Source organism: Balaenoptera borealis (assembly GCF_965194805.1).
Source record: "Balaenoptera borealis genome assembly, chromosome: 13".
NCBI classification, from domain to species: domain Eukaryota; kingdom Metazoa; phylum Chordata; class Mammalia; order Artiodactyla; family Balaenopteridae; genus Balaenoptera; species Balaenoptera borealis.
In genome coordinates, this window is record NC_138870.1 from 1,991,270 (window position 1) to 2,014,148 (window position 22,879).

A 22,879-nucleotide genomic window follows, 5' to 3' on the forward strand; every position below is an offset into this window, starting at 1 on the left:
TGGCCTGAGCTGGGAGCCTGGAGGGGAGAAAGCCATCCCCGCTCTTCACAAACATCACCCTTTCTTTTGTGTCTCTCCTGGCCTCCCTCCGAATCCATCCACGACTCCATCAGGAAGGGGACAGGGGAACAGGTAGGGGTGGGGCACGGGGTAGAGAAATCCAGGGACAGAGCTGCCCTTGTGACCCCAAAGCCCTGGCTCACCCTAGAACCCACGACCCTTGACACAATCCTTGCACCAAAAGAGGCCAAAATTCCCCCACTGCCGCCCAAGCTGGAGATCAGTTTCAGGCCAGCTGCCTGGCAGCCTCTGGTTCTAAAGGGTAGGGGCTCTGCCTGCTAGCGGTGGGGCTGGGGGCCTAAGGAGGGAGGAGGCTGGGGGCCTAAGGAGGGAGGGGGCTGGGGGCCTAAGGAGGGAGGAGGCTGGGGGCCTAAGGAGGGAGGGGGCTGGGGGCCTAAGGAGGGAGGGGGCTGGGGGCCTAAGGAGGGAGGAGGCTGGGGGCCTAAGGAGGGAGGGGGCTGGGGGCCTAAGGAGGGAGGGGGCTGGGGGCCTAAGGAGGGAGGGGGCTGGGGGCCTAAGGAGGGAGGGGGCTGGGGGCCTAAGGAGGGAGGGGGCTGGGGGCCTAAGGAGGGAGGGGGCTGGGGGCCTAAGGAGGGAGGGGGCTGGGGGCCTAAGGAGGGAGGGGGCTGGGGGCCTAAGGAGGGAGGGGGCTGGGGGCCTAAGGAGGGAGGGGGCTGGGGGCCTAAGGAGGGAGGAGGCTGGGGGCCTAAGGAGGGAGGGGGCTGGGGGCCTAAGGAGGGAGGGGGCTGGGGGCCTAAGGAGGGAGGGGGCTGGGGGCCTAAGGAGGGAGGGGGCTGGGGGCCTAAGGAGGGAGGAGGCTGGGGGCCTAAGGAGGGAGGAGGCTGGGGGCCTAAGGAGGGAGGAGGCTGGGGGCCTAAGGAGGGAGGGGGCTGGGGGCCTAAGGAGGGACGGATGGAGACAACCCCTCCACCAGGCTGTCCTCAGAGGAGCACCTGATGTGCCCAGGAAGTAGCAGGACCAGCAGCGACAGGTATGGAGAAGGAAGAGACTGGAAGGAAGAGTGTAAACAGGGAGGCTTGGGAAACGGAGAGACAAGGCAGAGCCTGCACCCAGAGGCAGAGGAAGCCACGGGGAAGGCAGAGACGGAGCTGGAGGCGGCCGCACTCCAGCAAGACCGTCCCTCTCCGCTCCATCATCATCTTAATTGCTGAGCAGTGCCAAAAAAATAATAACTTGTTAATACAGGCGGCGGGGGAGGGGGTGAGGGAGAAAGTTTCCAGGAAGTGGGGAGTTGCCTGAAAGCCTTTCCCCCTTGCAGGGGGAGCTGCTGACACTTGATGCCAAGGATGGAGATGCTGGGAAAACACTGGGCGACAGTGTGCAGCCGCGTGAGCTCGGCACACCCTTTTATTATTGCCTTAAAACATGAAAAAGCAGAGCCCACACACCGCCCGAATTCTAACCGCTGACATCCTCAGGTGCTAGCCCACATGTGGGTGCGAATAAGAACACACGGGGCGTGGGCGCGCGGGGGTCAGTGGCCGCAAAGAGGTGGGTGGGTGTAGGTGAGCCGGAGAAGAGGGATACGGGGCGGGGGGGGGGAGAGAGAGATTGAGAGAGAGATGGGGGGAGGCGGTCCACAGGGAGAGGGAGAGAGAGGGAGAGGGGAAGGGAGAGGCGCCAAGACTCGAAGCCGCCCCCCTGGAGCGCGCTGCCCGGGCGGGGGCGCCGGCCGGCCTGGTGCGGGGCGCGCGCGCGCGCTCCCAGCCGCGCCCGGGCGAGGCGAGGACCCCGGCCCACCGGGCTGGGGCGTCGCCGGCCGGGTAGTCGGGCTCTCCCGGCGAGCGCGAGCCAGCGAGGCCGGAGCAGACACTTGGGAACTTTTCCCCTCGCCCGGAATTCTCCGGACGCGCGGCTCGGGGGCCGCGGGCGCGGGCGGGGGAGGGGCGGGGATTTTCCGCTCGGGCTCCGCGCGGTTCGGCCAGGGTCTCGCGGGCCCCCGGCCGCTGAGGGAGAAGGACGCGGGGCGCGCGGGCGAGGCCGGCGGGCGCGGCGGCGGGGTCCAGCCTTACCTTGGTGGTTTTCCTCCGGAATGTACATCCTCGTGTTTTCATTGACCATGGACCAAGAATTGTTTGAAAAGGAGAAGAAGCCACAAAGAGGAAGAAATGTCAAACACGCCCGAGCGGGTCGGCACTAATCCCTCCTCCGAGGCCGGCGGCTTTCGTGCAAAATTCGAGGAAGCCGTGGATCTGCAGTCGCTCTTCTTCCCTTCTGATGATTACCTGATTCCCATTATTGCATCAAACACCAAAAACTGATCCTTTCCACTACTGCCTCCTTCAGTGAAATTGTAATGCATCCTCAGCACATCCGGGCCCCTTCCAAGAATTCAGCGCCGCACCTCTGGCGGCCACAGCATTTGAAAAAATAAATGGGGAGGCAGAGCGAGAGGAGGCGGAAGGGGAGAGGGGAGCGCGGACCCCAGGGCGGGAGAGGCCCGCCGGCCGCCGGCCTGAACCGTCTCCGCCCGCTCTCGGCGCGTCCTCCCCGGCCCTGCTCCGCTTTTTCTGCCCGAAGGTCCGGCGAGTCCCGAGGGCGAGGAGGCAGGAAGGCGCCGCCGCTCCGGGCCGCGCCGCGCGCCGCTCTGGCAGGAGCTGTTTCTGCAGAGGCGGCGAGAGGGAGCCGCGGGCAGGAGCGCGGAGCGCGGCGCTCACCCCGCGGCCCGCCGCCCCGCCCGCCAGCCCGGCGCGCCCCAGGCGGACGCTCTGAACGCTTCCAGATGTGGCGGCGGCGCGCGGGGCCCGGCGCACGGCGCGGGGCGCACGGCGCGGGGCGCGCAGCGCCGACTCGAGCGCAGCTCGAGCCCCTGCTCGCCCCGCCGCCCGCGCCTCGGCCCGCATGCCGCCCGGACACACCCCTCGCGCCCCGCCCCGGCCCCCGTGTCCTGCGCGGCCCCCTCGGCGGCGAGGCCTCGGGCGCGCAACTCCAGGAGGAGGGGCCATCTGCCCACCTAGAGTCTCTGCGAATCGGGCCACTGCCCGAAGCAGCAAAAGGAGCCGCGGCGCCACGGCGCTATTTGGTGGATTACGACCAGGGCGGTTGCACGAGTGGCGTGGATGCGGAGAGACGGGGGCAGAGAGAGAGGGCCCGAGAGGCGGAGCCTCCCGGCGAGGCACTGGTGCCCAGATGTCTGAGCAGACTAGTAGACCCGGGTTTTCTTAATTCCTCCGAGGCCACCGAGCACGTGTGCTACCAGGATATCCTCACCTTCTCCTCTTAATTATTTCTGCCACTCCGGCGGGAATCTGTTGAGCGCCTGTCCTTCCCGGAGCAGCAAACCTTTCTCCCCGTCCCTCAGGCAGCCACTGAAGGACCATGGCACCCCCTGCAGGCCCGGGCGCCTGAGAGCGGGGCTGCCTGAGCCCTGGCAGGGGTGCCTACAGCTCCCTCTTGGGAAAGCGTCCCCCTTCCTACCCTCAGACCCCCGCTCCCCATCCGCACTCCTCCTCGGGGGTGCCCATCCAGCTCGGTGTGTCCAGCCCAGACCTCCCTTCCTGAACGCCGGGCTACCCAGCGCACTCGGTCTCCGCCCGGAGGCGGACGGACATCTCAAACCGAACATTTCCAAACGCCGAACTCCTTATTCTCTGTGCAAAAGCTGCTCTCCAACAGCCTCCCCATCTCAGCGGATGGGGCCAAAAACCTGGGGTCGTTCTTGACTCCTTTCTCTCTCATCCTCTCATCTGGTGCTTCGGGAAATCCCGAAAAATCGTGCATGTGACCGCTTCTCAGTTCCCCCGCTGCTACCCCGAGGCCTGAGCCGACATGGTCCCTCACCTGAGTTCCCGCAGAGGCTGCTGCCCCGCGTCTACCCTCCCTCCCCTCCTTTGGTATCTTCTCAATATGGCATCTAAAGGGACCTGTCCCAGCACCCCACTGCGCAAACCCCCCAGAGGTCCCCAGTTCACTTAGTAAAAGCCAGGTCCTCAGAGCAGCCTCCAGGGACCCACAGAAACAGCGGGTACAGCTACTCTTACGGCCTCCCCTACTGGTCTCCCACTGCTCCAGCCTCACTAGCTCCTAGCACTGCCCCAGACTCTGCAGGAACACCTCTCCCGCTCTGTCACACACACACACACCCCTGGAGCCCTTTGCTCTAGCTGTCCCTACTGCCTGCAACCCTCTCCTCAGCTATCCACCTGATGAACCCCTCACTTACTTCAAGACTGCTCAAATCTCACTTTCTCAGCGAGGTTCACCCTGACCACCGTACTTAGAACATTCAGACCTCAGTATCCGCGGGTTGCGAAGCCGCGGATGCAGAACCGCAGATACAGAACCGCGGGTTGGGGGGTGGGGGGACTAAACGACACTATTTTGTAAAAAGGCACTTGAGAACCCACGGACTTTGATATATGCGGAGGTCCTGGAACCAATCCCCCAACCAGCCCCTCCAGCGCTCTCAATCTCCCCTTTCCCTACTTTTTAATTGGTATTTAATCCCTGTCTAACATACTGTACTACTTATTCATTCATTGTATTGTTTACTGTCTGTATTCCCCACTAAAATGTAAATCCCATGAGGGCAGGGATCTCTGTCCTTTTTGTTCACCAGTTTATCTCAAGTGTATAGAACAATGTCTGGCAGAGGGTAGTTAATAAATATGTGTGGAATGAGTGTATGAGTACCTGAGATGCCACCATTCACTGCATCAAAATGCCTCCATCGGCACCCTCGTTCATGTCTGAAACCTCACTGCTCCAGCCCCATTTCTTTGGCCGAGGGTTTGGGCCCCAGCTTAAAATGCAAAGGCGCCTGTGAGATGCATTAAGCTTTATACGTTATCTTCAGTCTACTGTGAACAGTGGTCTAGAGAAATCTGGCCTCTTTACCATTCTGGTGTGTTCATCCTCAATTTTCAAGCTAAGAGAGAAAATCAGAAATGACACAAATCCGAATATCGCTTCCATTTAGCTTTAGGGTGCATTATAGGCCTGTGTCTCAGAGACCCGTGCGCCTGTTTGTTTAAACTAATATTAAAATCAGTTTGCCCCCCTTTACACACTGCAGTACAGGAATAATAACAGTAGCTAACACTGCTGAGTGCCCTGGGCTGTGATAGGTGTTTTACCGGCATTATCTCCCTTAATCCTCGTTGCAAGGATAAGGCTGGTATTACTATTGCGATTACTATCCCCATTTTACAGAGGTGGAAACTGAGACTTAGAAATTTTACGTGTCCAGAGTCATCCAGCTGATAAACTGCAGAGCCTGGACTTAGCCCAGGAGGGTCTGACTCCAAACACGTGTTGGTACTGTGATCCTATGCTCAAAGGGGTGACCGAGGGTCAGCTGGGGCAGGGCAGGGGACCGAGCAGTTTAAAGTGACAGTAAAATGATTGCAAAGTGTGACCCAGGGAATTCACAAGGAGCCCGGTAACTGAGAGCGGGTGCCCTGTGTCAGGGGCACAGATGGGATTTGCAGCCAGGCTTTTCTCAGGGTAGGCACCGTGTAAATCTAGCAAGTAAATATTACCTTCATGCCTCTCTAGTTTCGTTTTTCACTTCTCTTTCCAGCTGTGAAACGTGTTCTTTCCCTTCCAGAGAAAGGTACTTCCTAAATATTTGGTCTTGCAATGAGCACCCATATCTCGGCTTCTAACTTTGGAACACAGCCTTCAGTGCTCCCTTTCCAGGGAACAGATTCTCAACGTGACAAACAGAAACCATCCTGAATTCCGAGTGGGGGTTTGGGAGATGGTGGGAGCCGAGGAGGAGGATCTTTCTGTCTTTCCTGGAGTGATTTGACTCTCTGGTGAAGACGCTCTCCCCTCTGCCCTCCCTGGGCGCTGTGTGTGTGCACTCTTCCCGCGTGGTGTGTGGTGTAATGTCTGGATGCAGATGTGCCTTTTCTCTGCCCTCCTTCCCGCTACATCTTAAATGTCTTCAGAGAGAGAAATGTTTCATTTTTCTTTGTGCAAAGCATAATGCTTGGTATATAGGGACACTCACTATATGTTGAGTGCCTGATTCACTCTGGAAAAGATTCCTTAAATGACCACAAATATTTCCTTTGGAAGCAATTAAGACTGTAATGAATTTGTTAATTACAGTTCATTTGTAAGACTGAAAAACTTGGAAACAATCTAAATATCCAAAAAAAATGTTGTTTAAATGATAACAGTAAGAGATTATTACAGCAGCCACTATGGAAAACAGTATGGAGTTTCCTTAAAAAACTAAAAGTAGAGTTACCATATAATCCAGCAATCTGACTCCTGGGCATATATCCAGAAAACTCTAATTCGAAAAGATACATGCACCCCAGTGTTCATAGCAGCATTATTCACAATAGCCAAGACATGCAAGCAACCTAAATGTCCATTGACAGATGAATAGATAAAGAAGATGTGGTATATTTATACAATTTCTACAATGGAATATTACTCAGCCATAAAAAAGAATGAAATAATGCCATTTGCAGCAACATGGATGGACCTAGAGATTATCGTACTAAGTGAAGTAAGTCAGACAGAGAAGGATAAATATCATATGATATCACTCATATGTGGAATCTAAAATATGATACAAATGAACTTGTTTATGAACAGAAACAGACTCACAGACAAAGAAAACAAACTTATGCTTACCAAAGGAGAAGGGAGGGAAAGATAAGTTAGGAGTTTGGGATTAATATATACACACTACTATATATAAAATAGGTAAACAACAAGGACCTACTGTATAGCACAGGGAACTATACTCAATAGCCTGTAATAAACCATAATGGAAAAGAATTCAAAAAAGAGTAGATACATATATATGTATGTATAACCAAATCACTTTGCTGTACACCTGAAACTAACACAATTTTGTAAATCAACTATATTTCAATTTTAAAAAGATTATTACAGTCATTTGTTCCCCAGAACATCCCTATGAGGGAAGTGTAATTATCCACCCTTTACAGACACCCGTGGATATGGAGGGCCAACTCTACTACCCCATGTTATATAAGGGTCATTTCACAGAAGGGTCAACTAGCTGGCGGGAGTCTTCACAGCTGATGAATTTTGGAAAACCTGGGATTTGAACCCAGGCACCTGTCCTCAGACACCGAGGCAGCAACCTCCATGGACTCGTCCCCTGGGCAAGGTCGAAGTCCTGCAATCAGCCGCCACTCGATGTGCTCCCTCCATCAAAGCTAAGGACACACCCGAGCGGTACTCCCAACTTTTACTAGGCTACTTGCTTAGATGCTTTCATGAGTCAGTAGTTAGTGCCAGCACATAGGTGCCCTCAGCATATACCTGTTGAATTCACACTAATCACTGTCATTGAATAACACCTGCAGTTCAGAGCCTGGTCTTTGGAGATGGGCCAGGCACAGGGCCAGGCTCTCCCTGCTCTGAACCGTGGGAGCATGGACGCCTGACTTCACTTCCTGATGCCCAGTTTCTAGGAAATGGAGCTAACAGTGGTACCTCCCTCTCCGGGCAGGGGCAAAAATTAAATCAAATAATCCAGGTGAAGCATGTGGAACGTGTGTGCTGGCTGTTACCATCCTTCACCCCCACAAGAAAACCATGTCGAGGGGCTACTCTGGGCCCCAACCTCTCCCCAGCCCGGCCAAAGAGCCTGACCAGCCCCGTTCTGCAGGTGTGAAATGGCAGCTAAGAGGTAATCTTTCTTCCCCAAGATTGCTTGGTCAGTAAGTGATAGAATTGGAATTTGAGCCCGGGTCTATGCAGATACCCTCTACACGAGACATTTCAGGCTCGGAACTAAAATGGAGGGGAGGAAGGGGAAAACTCTCCCAGCTCACGATTCAGAGAGCAGGGCTGACGAGGGTGCAGACTGACCCCGACATCAAACTCAATCTCTCCTCCTCACCTACTTGTCCGGAGGCCACAGGACAGACCAGATCCCTGCAAACCCGCCGGGGTGTCTGTACGTGTTGCATTTAAGGAAAAGGCTCCTGGCAGCTTACCCCACCTGAAGCCCAAGGGGAGGCCAGAGTGTTTGGAGGTGAGGGGGGCTCAGCCGAAGCATTCTCAGATCACAGGGGTGACAACGGGGGATCACGCCCACCTTTGTGATCTCCAGCAACTTAATCACCCAAGACAGGCAGCGGCAAGACAGTGGCCAGCCTGCCCTGGCGACTGGCTCTCCCTGTGGGAGAATTCATACCGGATGTGTGGGTGCAAATTGTGGGTCTCTCTCTGGGTCAGCAAGACACCAGTCCAGGCCAAGTCATGCAGCGGGCCAGTACCCCTCCTCTGCAAAACGGGGCCACGGGGCCCCATGGCTCACAGCTCTTTGCAAAGAGAAGCTGATGCAAGAAAAGAGCTGAATGGTTGAAATGATTTTCTTAGCATCTTGTCAAGGCCCTGGAGAAGTTTGTTTCCTGTGGGTGACCTTCTGACCCCTTCAGACCCAGCTGCCCACTTCTGAGGGGCTCAAAGGCCACCATGGACACACGTTCCAACATGTCTTAGCGTCCCTAGGGCTGCCCAAACAATGACCACACACTGGGTGGTTTAAGACAACACACATATTTTGTCTGTCAGTTTTGGAGGCTAAAAGTCTGAAATCCGGCAGGGTCCCACTCCCTTCAGGGGCCCCAGGGGACCGTCCATTGGCCTCTTCCACCTTCTGGTGGCCACAGACACCCCTTGGCTTTTTTTTTTTTTAATACAAATTTATTTATTTATTTATGTTTGGCTGTGTTGGGTCTTCGTTGCTGCACGCGGGCTTTCTCTAGTTGTGGCGAGCGGGGGCTACTCTTCGTTGCGGTGCACGGGCTTCTCATTGTGGTGGCTTCTCTTGTTGCGGAGCATGGGCTCTAAGCCCGCGGGCTTCAGTAGTTGTGGCACTCGGGCTTCAGTAGTTGTGGCACTCGGGTTTCAGTAGTTGTGGCTCGCGGGCTCTAGAGCGCAGGCTCAGTAGTTGTGGCACACGGGCTCAGTAGTTGTGGCATGTGGACTCAGTAGTTGCGGCATGTGGACTCAGTAGTTGCAGCACACAGGCTCTAGAGCACAGGCTCAGTAGTTGTGGTGCACGGGCTTAGTTGCTCCGCGGCGTGTGGGATCTTCCCGGACCAGGGCTCGAACCCGTGTCCCCTGCATTGGCAGGCGGATTCTCAACCACTGTGCCACCGGGAAGCACCCCCCTTGGCCTTTGACCACATCCCTCCTGGCTCTGTCTCTTTGTCCCTTTGCCTCCTCCTCGTGGCCTGTCAAGTCTCTCGAGGACACTTGTCATTGGATTTAGGGCTCCTGGATAAGCCAAGATGACATCTCCCTCTCGAGATCCTTAAGGTAACTAAGTATGGTCACCGTCAAGGTTCTGGGCGTCAGACGTGGACATACATGTTGAGGGACCACCATTCAACCCGCGACACGGCCTTAACACGCCCTAAGTCTCTTCACCACATCCTTTGAATCCCACGTCCAACCGTTACTAGTTACGGAAACTTTGGCTAACTCCCTCTGGCGCTCTCTCTCTCTCTCTCTCTCTCTGATTTATAAAATGGAAGTGATGGGTCTATGTCAAGATTTAGTGAAGTGAGTGGTAAATAAGTCCAGCGTTGCCGCCTACGTTGAAGGCACCCCTTTCCCTCAGTGCTCGATCCCACACTTAAAACAACTCTGTGGGGAAACATTACCCCCCAGTTTCTAAATTAGAGAAACTGAACTCCTGGGAAGTTAAGTAACTTGGCCACACAGCTCAGCAGCTAGGAGTGGACTTGACTTTTTTAAAAGTTTATTTTATTGACGTATAGTTGATCTACAATGTTGTGTTAATTTCTGCTGTACAGCAAAGTGATTCAGTTATACATATATGCACATACTTTTTTATACACTTTTCCAGTACGGTTTATCACAGTATATTGAATATAGTTCCCTGTGCTATCCAGCAGGACCTTGTGGTTTATCCATCCTATATCTAATAGTTTGCATCTACCAACCCCAAGTTCCCAGTCCATCCCTCCCCCACCTCCTCCCCCTTGGCAACCACAAGTCTGTTCTCTGTGGGAGCGGACTTGACTTTAAACCCAGAGCTCATCCTGCTATCCAGCCTCCCTACCCCTTTACCTTCCTCACTATTCCAGGCTGGGGAGAAACTGTTTTCTTAACATAATCCAGAAGGTGCCCCCTTCAGTAGGCCTTCCAGAACCTTTCTCCTCTAACCAGGTTTTACAAACGTTCTCTCCTCTCCTTCTGTCTTTCTGGATGCATCCTGAGTTCTTGGTTATCTTCCAAACATGATCCTGAGAGTAAACACCTTTCTCTGGCCATCAGAAGTCAGCTGTTAACTCTTGTTCAATTCACAGCCTTCCTATTAATATAACTCTTGGTTATTTCACCTTTCCCTTGATATTTCAGCTGGCTTTCAATCTATAATGTCTTCTCTCTCTGACCCTGGTTTTTCCCCTTCTTGCCCATGGAAGAAGAATAAATGATGGCTCAGTTCATATTTGTGCTCTGGATTATTCCTTCCTGAAGGGTCACTTTACATGCATCTCTCTTAGAATTCCATGGCATTAATTTCCAGCTTGCTTTCCTACAATATCAGAAATTATGTTAGACTAGAAAATTTCTGCTTCCTGATCTGACATAGGTCAGGTAATGCTTTGCCTGACATTTGGGCAAGGGCACCTCATTAAACAAAAAAGGATATTTGTTCCCTAAGCCTCTTTTTTAAAGAGATGTTCTGTTCTTTTTCTTTTTTTTTAATACAGCAGGTTCTTATTAGTTATCTATTTTATACATATTAGTGTATATATGTCAATCCCAATCTCCCAATTCATCCCACCACCACCCCTCCCCCACTTTCCCCACTTGGATGTTCTGTTCTGATTGTAGATTCTAGGGCTCTGTTAGAGGGATACCCTTGGGTCAACCTACAGCAGTCTCTTCCCCGTATCAAATCTACAGGAATAGTAATACAGGCCACGCAGATAGGAGCCATTCCAAATATTTACATTCTCAGGAAGAAAACCCAAATGCCTTCTGACTGATTCCACCTTGGTACCAGACCTGGCTTAGTCACTCTATCTTCTGAGCTGTTGAAAGGCAATTTTCCAAGACCCGGGGGTAGAGAAGTTATTACTAATCATCACCACCCTCACAGTAAGTTCAGTGCCCCATAATACAACTGGATACCAACTCAGACAAAGCCAAGTCCAGGGGCTTACACAAAAAGGGTGCCTCCTGAGAGGTGACCGTCGTTAACTTGCCAAATGACTTCCGCTCAACAGCCAGCTGGAGCCCAGTGCAACCAAGACCTTGGCAGCTTTCAAGCATGGCAGGACACTCCCAACCATCTCCTCATACTACCCTGCAGAGCTAGCTCTGCCCCTGGAGAGGCCTTAGGTCAAGGTCATACTTGAAGACAAGTGTCATTCCTGCAAAGTTTACCAGTTTTGCCATATTCCGTTTCAGATTCAAATTTTCTGCTCTTCTCATGTTCCGCCCTGTTTCTATAATCACTGTTCGCAATGAATATAACCTCATTATTTTATTATTAATCACCAAACCTTGGGAATCACTTTTTTCCAAACTGACTAAGGCTGCTTATAAAGTGACACCTAAATAAACTTCTACTACAGTTTAGTTCCAAGAACATTCTGTTTGGCCACACAGAAGCATTCACGTCTCACCTGTATTTGGACACACTATTGGGCTGGTTCTGACCAGTGATACGCGAGTAGAGTGAGGTGTGTCACTTTCAGGTTGAGATAATGAGAGGCTTGTTGGGATGCTCCTTTTCTCTCTTCTGCCACGAAGTCCAGATGGAGCAGCTACAAGATAAAGAAGGATCCATCGGCCGGGATCCCAGAGTGGCTTTGTGAAGCAGAGCTTCTCCCGCTGACCCCGTCTGGACACGTAGCACACGCCAGAAATAAGCTTTTATTATACTAAAGCCCCAAGAATTTGGAAGTCATTGCCAACGTATACCATTGCGTATCCTGACTAACACACTGATGTAAGCCAGCAACTCCATGTGTGCCCCATGTGTGGTTAGAGATGCACCAAGTTCTGATTAGTTGAACTGGTTTCCATTCCAATCATCATAAAAATTGGTCAATGATTCTAATTCACAAGAGGGAAGGTTGTAACCATAAAGATCTTGTGATGGAGGAATACTGAGAGCGTTTATAATTTATGTAGCATACCATTGTTTTTGTTTGTTCTAGATACATCAGTGACAGTATCCATTTCAATTGATTTTACAGACAAAATACCCCAAAACACATTTCCTTCTTTAAGTCTGCTGAAAGTACAGGTGTATTTATGCCTATATTTTTTTATTCCTCTCTCAATATGTTTTCTTAAATTTATTTTTATTGGAGTACATTTGCTTTACAGTGTTGTTAGTTTCTACTGTACAGCAAAGTGAATCAGCTATACGTATACATATATACATCCTATGCCTATATTTATATTGAATAACTTATGAAAACTATTCTTATGTGGGTGAATCAGCACATGTTGACACTTTCCCACATGGGCTCAGAAAGTGTTTGGAGTAGTCTTGGGCATCTTCAAACTTGTACGAGGAACCCATGTGGTACCTGGAAGGGTTTTAATGGAATCAGTTTCCAGAGCCTTAAATTTCCTATGCACCCAATCTTAACACTGGCCTGAGGACAACCTGGGGCGGAAGTTGTCCATTCTCTTTGGACCCGTCACAGCCATCCGTCTCCCATGCTACAGAGGAGAGACATACCTGTCACACACACCCCCATCCTTCCATGTCCATCTCCCTGTGATGTGAGTCTCTCCAGGCACCAAAGACGGAGGCATTTGAAACATTCGTGTCTAGAAAGCCTCCTTTAATCAGGGCCCACAACCCTCCAACCATCCGTCTCTTTAAGAGATACATTTCTAACACCATTTAAATTTTATATTGATAATTACTTTTAAAGCTCATCATGTAATTGTGTTGTTTTGCTCAGTTGTAACACTAATAATATTTTTAATGATAGTTGAACCCAGAAGAAATTGGTGGCATCGAGCCTTATAGTCACAGGAATTTTATTTTAATTTAAATATCAATTTATATCTCTTTTTGTGGCAGAGCAGTGTGATAGCGTGATCAATGAAAGACTTTCAAGCATAAAAATATCTTGTATCGGGGTAAAACTTTATGGAGGGAATGGAATGGAACAATGTTTCCAAGGAGAAAAAGAAATGATGCGAAATATTTGTTTTTTAAAAAAAGAGCTTTTATATATTTTTGAACAGATAATAGAAGGTTTCAAATAGCTCGGATGTTTATATTTCATTGGAAACTTTTTAAAGAGTGATGCAACAATTTTATTTTACTTTAAACTGTCAGGATCTACAAAGCACCAGAAATTGCATCACTTACAACCATTTAAACTTATCATGAAAATTTGGGGATGTCACTTGAAATGTATGATGAGGCACGTACTTTTTCAAAACTCTTTTTGGGGGCTATGCAAGCAAAGCGGTGTGGAGACTCCCAAATGGACACAGCCCGAGGCCCTGGGAGGCCCCAGCCGGCCCAGCCACTGAGCCTGTATTTATATGGAATAAAGGCAGGCGACAGGCAACATGTGAACAGCCCTGGTTCCTGTTCTCACTCTGCCTTCCATCCCCAACACGGTCTTGAAGGATTTGCCTCCCTTCCCAAGGTTTTTACCCTGAGCTCCTTGGAGAAAGAAATGCAGTGTCACGCGGTCACGTTATCCCAGAGGGGGCACAGCCCCGCAAACCCTCCCGATGGGGTCTTTTTGACCCCAGATTGTTTGCATTTTACTCCATGACAGAATCGTTCCATCTATAAGTATGGTTTTCATCAGTAAACGCCAAACAGAACAGGCCCTGGGACTTCACTGCTTGTATTTACCCTTTCAATGATATGAGACTGAATTCTGCCAGCCTCAGAAGTCATACTCTCCATTCTGGACTCCAGTCGGGATTCATCGGGTGGATGTGAATCTGTCGTGCTTTCGGTCACCGTCAAGGAGCCACGAGGGTTAGGTATTGGAATGAACTCTGGGTTCAAAGCCTGTTCCTGCTCCTGCCCAGCTGTGTGACTTTGGCCAAGCCTCTCATGGCCTGTGAGTATCAGCTCTCTCAACCACCAACTGGGAGACCCCCCAGGAGAGGGGTCTGAGCGCAAGATGACGTATTAGTATGAAAATGCGAGGTAAGTAGAAGTGTAGACACAGCGGGGTATTTATTACCGGGAAGATGGGATTTTACAACATCTCTGACCATCGATAGCAGGACCCAGTGATCACGCCTGGTCCAACCTAAACATCACTAACCACAGTTCCAGCCCTTTTCTTTTTGTCTTTTTTCCCTCTTTGGAAAAAGAGAACAGTTGGCCTCCATCTCTTACATAAGAGCCTGTTATCTATTTGAACCAATTCTTCAGAAAGTCAAGAGCACTTAGCATCTCCACGTCACCCGGCCTACACTAGACCTTGATAACCAAATCCTGCCAAATTTCTCAGGCAATAAAACTTCAATAATTTCATCTAAGTAACCATTTTCTGCCTGGAAATTTCCCTCCAGACTCTGAAAGCGAATCCTGGAGGGGTAGGAGTTGGATTAACTAAATTGTTTGCTGTCAAGTCTATGCATCTAGCTAAGGCCCCATCAAGATGGATTGTTCTGCAGAGGGCAGAGCAAGTTCCATTTCCAGGGGCTCATCAATGTTACTCCAGTTTGGTAAGTGCGGGGCTAAAGCATTTCCCATCATACAAAGACCTGTGCCATTGTCAATACTTTTTAAAATGCCCAAATTATGCATGTTTTTTTAAAAAAAACAAAAAACAGATAGAGTTTTACTGTCCAACCTCAAAAATCTGCTGGCTACCCTTCTCACAGCTGAGGTCATGGGTGAGCCTCCCCTGGGCAGGAAAGCAGCACCTGGGCGGAGGGGCAAAAAGTTGAATGAAGAGGGGATGACTTGAAAGAAAAACATGGTGCTGTCATGCTTTCAACAAAGTGGCCAAGCAGACAAATGGGTATCTGCCATCCTCCATCTCTTTACATAAACCCTGCCCCCCATCTCCAGAAGCATCTCTCAACAGCTACAAGATGGTCCATGGAAACCCAAGGCCTGTAACGCCTGCCCCGACACAGGGATGTTCTCTGCTACCCTGAGGGCCCCATGGTCCAAGATCATCCCTCCTTTCTTCTCTCCTTCATCCTGGCTTCCAGCCCCCACCCTTGGCACCTGTCTGGCATCCTTTGCTTCCTGTAAGTCGCAGCTCCATCACGTCCCAAAGCCTGCTCAGGTGGGTGAGACGTCCCTTCCTCTGTCCCCCATAAAGGCTTGTGGTCATCTGTCTCAAGCACCAGTTATGCTGCTTATTATTTATTATTTGTTTATTTGGTCATTTCTTTACCTCCTGTCTCTTCAACTAGACTTTGAGCATCTCAAGGGCAAGAACCATGTTCTACTTGCCTTTAAATTTCCTTTCCCAAGGATAGTGTTTGGCTCCTAGTAAATGCTTAAGAAATATTTGATAAATGAATGATGTCCTATAATCCTGAAGGTGGTGAGGAGTTGATCCAAAGGAACCATCGCCGGCCTGTTGCAGGTTGGTAGAGGAGATATATCGGGTCCAGGAGACCTGCCCCCTCCTTCCCCCAAATATTTCACAACAGTATGTACATGAAAGGCTGGCCTTGGTAGCTCATGTTCTTAAAAGTGTTCCTCTCTGGTAGTTCCCCAGGGAGATTATTTTAGAGAGAGGTTGCTTCCTTTGTTCTCACATCATTATGTAGTGGGCTACCTAGCTAAAAAGACCCTCTTCTGGGGGGCTGAGGCTCTTTGTGAGAGTTTCGGCTCTTATTTGTCTAGTAAGAGGCCTGTGTCATGTATTAGAGACAGATGTTGCCCACAGCCCATCACTCACAGCATCTGCCTTTTGCAATTTCCCACCTATACAAGCTGCGTTTACTTACCTAACGTGTCATCCCTGCATTTGCCAGTGTCCCATCTGTAACACCTGATTTATCCACTTCTTCTCCCCAGCGTCTGTCTTACAAGCTCTTATTGACAAAATTCATGTTTAGGGATTTCACCTCTGAAAACATCTGAGCCCGGGACAGGCAGGGATTGGATCTCTGGGAGGTGACCTGAATGAGAGAAAAATCACATCCAGCAAGAAAAAGGAGAAATTCCACCCAGGCCAGATCTGTTCGCACAATGACTGGAAAGGAAAAGGACACCTGAAGACCTGTGAGTGCTCCTCATGTGTCAGAACACCGGCCCCTTTGAGCATGGGTCCAGCTATCTCCAGGAATAGTTCCGGAATCACATCTCAGCAGTCCTCTTCTCAGGGCTTCCCTGGTGGCGCAGTGGTTAAGAATCCGCCTGCCAACGCAGGGGACACGGGTTCGAGCCCTGGTCTGGGAAGATCCCACATGCCACGGAGCAGCTAAGCCCGTGCACCACAACTACTGAGCCTGTGCTCTAGAGCCTGCGAGCCACAACTACTGAAGCCCACGCACCTAGAGCCTGTGCTCCGCAACAAGAGAAGCCACCGCAATGAGAACCTGCGCACCACAACAAAGAGTAGCCCCCGCTCGCTGCAACTAGCGAAAGCCTGCACGCAGCAATGGAGACCCAACACAGCCAAACATAAATAAATTAATTCTTTTAAAAACACAATCCTCTTCTTTTACATTTCTTTGGCTTATGAAAAACCTTTCAAAACCCATTACTTATTTTAAAATCTGGACTCTGTGTCTTACGTGGCCAAGAATTCCCAAGTAACACAGATAAGAATAAAGTATCTGTGATGCAGCGGTAAGAACTCAGTAGTGTCTGTGAGCACTAATGAGGATTTAGGGGTCTGAGAAGCTTAGGGGTCACCCTTTCCAGAAGGGCCAGCCCGCGATGGCGTGAGGTTAAGTGTTCGCCCACAGAGTGTGAGATGAATGTGTAAGGAAGCCCGCCTGTCCCCCAGACACTGACAGTGTGTCCCCCAGGCTCCATCAAAATGCCACAGGGACTCGATCTCTATGAGCAGAAATGCAATCTTTGGGTTACACGGTGATTCATTAAGTGTCCTGTTTTAGAGTACAGTAGCCCTACGGGAAAGAACTCCTCCAGCTTCTAAGTCACTGACAAGTCAACAGGAATGATTTTCTCAGGTCTCTTTTCTCCTGCATGGAAGGGAGACTCCATGGGGGTGTGGCGTGCTCTGCCCTTTCTGTCCCCTTCGGGGGCCCAGGGCAATTTCTGCTGTACCCAACAACTGTCTTTTGTTGTTTTCTTTTACTTTATTTTGGTTTTTTAAGGACTTTGGTTTTTTTTTTTTTTTTTTTTAAGGACTTTGTTTTTTAGGACAATTTTAGGTTTACAATAAAATCGAGAGGAAGGAGCAGAGATTTCCCACATACCCCTCTCCCATTAGCAACATCTCCCACCAGAGTGGTACATGTTTTAACAAGGGTGAACCTATACTGACACATCATAATCACCCAGGGTCCATCATCTGCCTAAGAGCTCCTTCTCAGTATTGTACTTTCAGTGGGTTTCGGCAAATGTGTGATGACTTTACCCACCATCACAGTATCATGGAGAGTGTTTTCACTGCCCTAAAAACCCTCTCTGTTCCATCTGCCACCCGCCCCCACTTGCCCCCAGTCAACCACTGATCTTTGTACTGTCTCCGCAGTTTTGCCTTTTCCGGAATGTCATATAGTTGGAATCATATAGTGTGTAGCCTTCTCAGTACCCTACAACTTTTAACAAACAATTTCAAGAGTGAGCTGGGTCCCAAATACACTTTAACTCCCAGCTATCTCAGACAGCTGTCAGCAGACAGCGAGCCCAGGGCAGTGTCTGATGATCCAAGTAATAAGAGCAAGAGAAATTCTACAATCTCACATTTACATGTACAGAGGATTAAAATGCCTCGCATGCCTGCCCAACAACGGATTCTTTATTTCTGTCTCCTTTTAAGCGCTTGAGGAGGTAAGGGTATCCAAGAGAAGAGGAGGTAAGGGTATCCAAGAGAAGGGCAGGTCAATCTGTCCCAGGATGAGATCCAGTCACTGACTGAAGCCGTGTTCACAGGTGAGGCCGGATGCTGGGCGAGCTTGGCTGGTGGAAGCCGGCCTCGGATGAGCTGCATGGACAACTGTCCTCGACAGCGAGGTGACTGATGCTGGCCCGGAGAGAGCTGGCCCCTGGGGGTACGCACGCCAAAGGCAGCAGACAAGAATGTGCTTAAAAAACTGGGAAATAAGCATACTTTGTCTTCAGTATCCTCTCGTTTCTTGTGTGGAGCCTTTGGCTCTGTTCCTGGCAAACTGCCATCCTCAGGGTCCCGCGTCCTTCAGAGCCAGGGGCTACTGTGACGGCCCCCTTCTCGGGTCACCACCGAGTTCTGTGAAAATGCCTCGAGGTATTCCCCTCCCTGAGGCAACGGCCGGCGAGGTAGCGAAGGGTGGGGAGCCCCCCGCGCCAGGGCCCTCCTCTGGGTCGCCTTCTCGGCTGCCAGGAGCTGGATCCTGGGCCTGTCACTTCTCTGCAGTGACTCTGAAACGTCCAGCTTTGAGTGACCCCAGCCCTCCTCTGCTCTTCCTCCCCAGAAGAAGGGAAAGATGGTTTTCCAGGCTGGGTCTCTGTGGCATCATTTCAAATTTCAGCTGCAAGCTTGCCATGTGACAAAGCATGATTATTTCCACGGGGTACTGAATTGCCTGGGGTACCTAGGCAGCACTTTTTTAATTTGAGAAGTCACAGCTTTTAGAGCTGGAGGAGTCCTTGGGAATCATGCCTAGCTCAACCCCCATGTTTACCAATAAAGGAAATAAACTCCAAGAAGAAGGGTGTCAAAATAGAGTAGATGATTCCCAAAGGCAGCAAAATTAGGACCAGAGCCCTCCCCTCACCTGACACAGAAGACCACAGCATCTACTTTCAGGAACAAGACTCAAGTCAGAACCAAAGAGATTTAGATGCCGCCTAAAGGAGACCTTGCTGGCGATGAAGATGATTAAATACTAGAACAGACAGCCACAGGGATTGTGAAATCGTCCTCCTTGGAGATCTTTTAAAATAGGACAGTTAACCATCTGTCTGAAATGGTTTAATTACAGCCCTGCCTCGGAGGTAGGAAAATAACGGCTGACCTTCCTCACCGTCACGTTTTGGGTTCTGTGACCACACCTGGATGAAGGCGCACCATGGGGACCCAGGTGGGTCTGAGTTGCCCCCCACTGGGATTCAGATGCCGGCGCTGCCGAGAGGGTGGGAGACGCAGTGCTCTGGGTGGATGAGAGGCGACTGGGGCTACACAGCGGAGGCTCATGCTGGAGCTTCCGGGGGAAGAAGGTGCTGCAAGAACCAGAGATGTCTATTTCCCGGGACCATCCCTGGCCTCCGACCCCTCCTAACCCCCCGGGCACTCCTTGCCACGCGAGTCCAGGGCTCTGCAGCCCACGCCAGCAGGACCAAGGGACCCCCGAGAAACGCAGGGTTGCAGCAGCCTTGCTTTGTTTCCAAGTGGCAAAGTGTAATACCCCGGGGACAAAAGAGCAGTCTCCCTATTTCTTTTTAAACGTCCAGAACTACTCTGGACTCATGAAAATTCCAGGGGAAACGGCTCCCACTCAGGACTTCCACCAGGAAGTTTTGGAGCAGCAGAAGCCTCCCGGCGGCGGGGGACTCACCCTGCCGGCGGGGCCAGGGCCAAGGGGGGACTCCGCCCTGTAGGGGCGCCCGGTCCTCCTGTGCCAGCAGGCAGCCTGGCACCTGCGCTGCACGATGGGGCTGCTGGAGCCTCGGGTCTGGGCCCCCAGGGCTCCCCCACAGGCCGTCTCCTCTGCCCCTTCTCCTCGCCAGCTCCTGAGTCTTTCCCCCTTTCCGCAAAGCTGCATTGGGCACCTCTTAGCGCCCTGCACCTTCTTAATTATTCCCACCTGTTCACACATCTCTGGGCCCTGCTGGTCTACAGACTCCTGGAAGGCAGGGACTGTGTCCCTCACCACTGTGTCTCCAAGGTCTGGCACATAGCGAGCACTCAGAAACATCCTTGTCGAATAAGTGAATGAATGAATGAATGAATGAATGAGAAACCACGACCTCTAACGCACTGGAGGGCACCATTCGCCCTTGAATGATTCCGAAGTGATCGGGTACCGGCCCAAGAGTTCCTTTGCCCTTCTCCCTGAGCTGTGTGCTGGGGTTACTTGAATAGAACAATGAAGCAGGAAGGCTCACTGGGGTCGTCTGGTGGCCCCGGTGACGGTAGACAACCCCACTGCACCCTCACCCTTAGCACCTCTGCCCCTGCCTGGAGACCTCGGGGGACAGGACACTCAGGTCCAGCTGGGTTGTTCCTTCCATCTCTGGATGACTCTGGCAGGGAGCGAGTTCTCCGTTACGCTGAGTTCAGTCTCTTCCTTTGATGTCTTCCCTGTGGTTGTGACTCAGCTCCCAGCTTCACACGGAGGCCATGCACTCTCTCCCACGCTCCAGGGGGACACGGGAGACGGAATGTGGCCTTTGGACCTCGAAGGACTTGGAGGTGAGCCTTACTCTGCCACTTGCTACGTGTGAGTTTGGGCGAGTCACTGAACCTCTCCAGGCCTCAGTTTCGTCATCTGTATAATGGGAATAATGATCCCACCCCACCGGGGTGTTGTGGGGACTAAAGTGAGTTAACATGTTCCAAATGTCTAAGACACAGCAGATAGTCACGGTGTGATGCTTATTATTAAATAAATGTTCTGATAGAGATAATATATTTCAATTCCTCCTCTCTGCTCCACGAATCTTTTCTTCTCCAGGCAGAAGCGTGAGCTACTGTCGCCTCCTCTGGCATCCTCATCCCTTTGTCCATCAGTGTTCCTCGCAAAAGGATTGAGCCGCCTCCCAGGGGGTGTGACTAGCTCGGTACAGCCAACACCACCTTCGTTTTGGACGCCGTGCTTCTGTTAATGGAGCCTAAGGTGACTTTAGCTCCATTGTTGGCAGCTGCATCTGCTGCGGTTCCTGTTCCGCTTGTCTCCGTAGTGAGATAGTTGCTGGAGATCTGACTTTGGGGGTGATTCGGTGAGGACGAGCTGGGGATTGTTGCTGGGTTTTTTCTCATCTGTTTTAGTGTGAGATTGCCAGAGAATCTTTGCCCTTGGGATTATAGTAGGAGTCATATCCAAGGCCCTGAAGGCAATGTCCTCAACCCCACGAGGACAGTGAAAGGCCCTGGGAGACATCTGGCACGGAAGAATGGGGGTGAGGCCGATTTTCGGGGAAAGAAGGTAGGGTTAGACATTTGTGTTTTGAAGGTGTAAAAGCAGCCTGGGGGGAGGGATAAATTGGGAGATTGGGATGGACATAGACACACTACTATATAGGCAATAGATAACTAATAAGAACCTACTGTACAGCACAGGGAACTCTATTCAGTACTCTGTAATGACCTATATGGGAAAAGAATCTTTAAAAGAGTGGATATTTGCATACGTATAACTGATTCACTTTACTTACTGTACAGCAGAGACTAACACAACATTGTAAATCAAGTATACTCCAATAAAAAAAAAATGAATTAAAAAAATAAAAACAACAAAAATAAAAGCACCTGGGTTTGGAGGAGAAAGAGGACCCATGTTCCGGGTTCTTGAGCCCCGTGCACCACGCCAGGGTGGTCTGTGGCCCAGGCAGAGCTGCACGTGTGAGGGGGCCAAGGACCACTGGGAACAGGCATCACGCGGCAGCTGCTCAGGAGCCAGAAGGAGGGGGTCAGCTGGACACAGCGATGGAGCTCCACGTGGCGGGGCACTTCTGCCCACACTTGCCCTGGGGTTCCTTGTGAGTCCAGGGGCGGGGAGCCCACACCCCCTCCGGGCCAGCAGGACACCAGGGACGGTTCAGCTGAGCCTGTCACTGCATTTCCCTGAAGCCCACCCATCTTTCATTTAAAACCCTTTGGATCAGATGGGCCAACCCTTAGTTTTTCACGAAGCAGGCCCCCCAGGAGCCAACATCGTGGAGGTGTTTCTGGTGGGGAAGATTCTCTCTTTCCTCATGTGTGTTATTACTTCCAGCGCCAGGGCTTCAGCAATTGTTAAATCAGAACCTAGTTCTGTAAATAACTCCTGATTTGAAAAGCCACGTTCCCTCTCTCTACTTCAAAATCCGAGCCCGAGATGGCAGCAGCAAGTCGTGGATATAGATGCACAACAAACACGGCACCACGGTCGGCACATCTCCCGACATCCCACCCGTAATTCAGAGGATGAGGCAAGGTCGTTAATAAACACCACCAAACCGTGTCTCCTTTCACGCGTTCTGCATGAAAATATTGCAGCCCCAGTGAACAGCAAACAAGTGTAAGGGGTTGGTCTGGTTCACGTCTGAATGGCCGCAAACACCGCCCTGTAACATGGCTGTTTCCAGCAGCTTTCATCTGAAACATCAATTGTCCTGACTTTGACTTCAGCCGAAGTAAAGATGCATTGGGCAGGTTTAGTCAGTAAAGGAAGGAAGACCCAGATGCTAACTCCACTCTTTAAAAAATCCTTTTCGAAAGCAGCAGAGCCTATTCTCAGCATGTGCCACCGGTGAGCACGGGCTGAGCCTCCTGGCCGGAGGGGACCCGAAATGAGGCAGGTGACAGGCTGCTGTCCTTGCTGGGAGCTGTCTATGACACTGAGCCCGGCGGAGGTCACGATGATATAAACACTCAGGTAAAACCCACAACCAGGAAGGACCTCCAGCAGAGATGGGTGAGGGGTGGGACCACAAGAATGCCCAAGCTGTGCCTCAGGCGTGTCCTCCGTCTCCAGGAGCCAGGCCTCCGGCGGGCACTTGTCCCCCCAACTCACGTCGCGTCAACCTGCA

The 22,879-nt window shown here is 51.2% G+C and overlaps 1 protein-coding gene across 7 annotated transcripts in view; it reads right to left on the reverse strand.

The window, feature by feature from the left end:
* CACNA1C (calcium voltage-gated channel subunit alpha1 C) overlaps positions 1–22,879 on the reverse strand; it is a 556,614-nt gene that overhangs the window by 474,931 nt on the left and 58,804 nt on the right. For 5 of the 7 annotated variants that reach the window (XM_082350479.1, XM_082350483.1, XM_082350482.1 and 2 more), the window contains exon 1: positions 2,094–2,897. The exons of the other annotated variants lie outside the window; for them this stretch is intronic. In XM_082350479.1, the coding sequence (XP_082206605.1) occupies positions 2,094–2,142 (49 nt within the window). In that variant the 5' untranslated portion in view covers positions 2,143–2,897. Of the gene's footprint in view, positions 1–2,093; positions 2,898–22,879 lie in introns of those variants that run through there. 7 annotated transcript variants of the gene reach the window in all.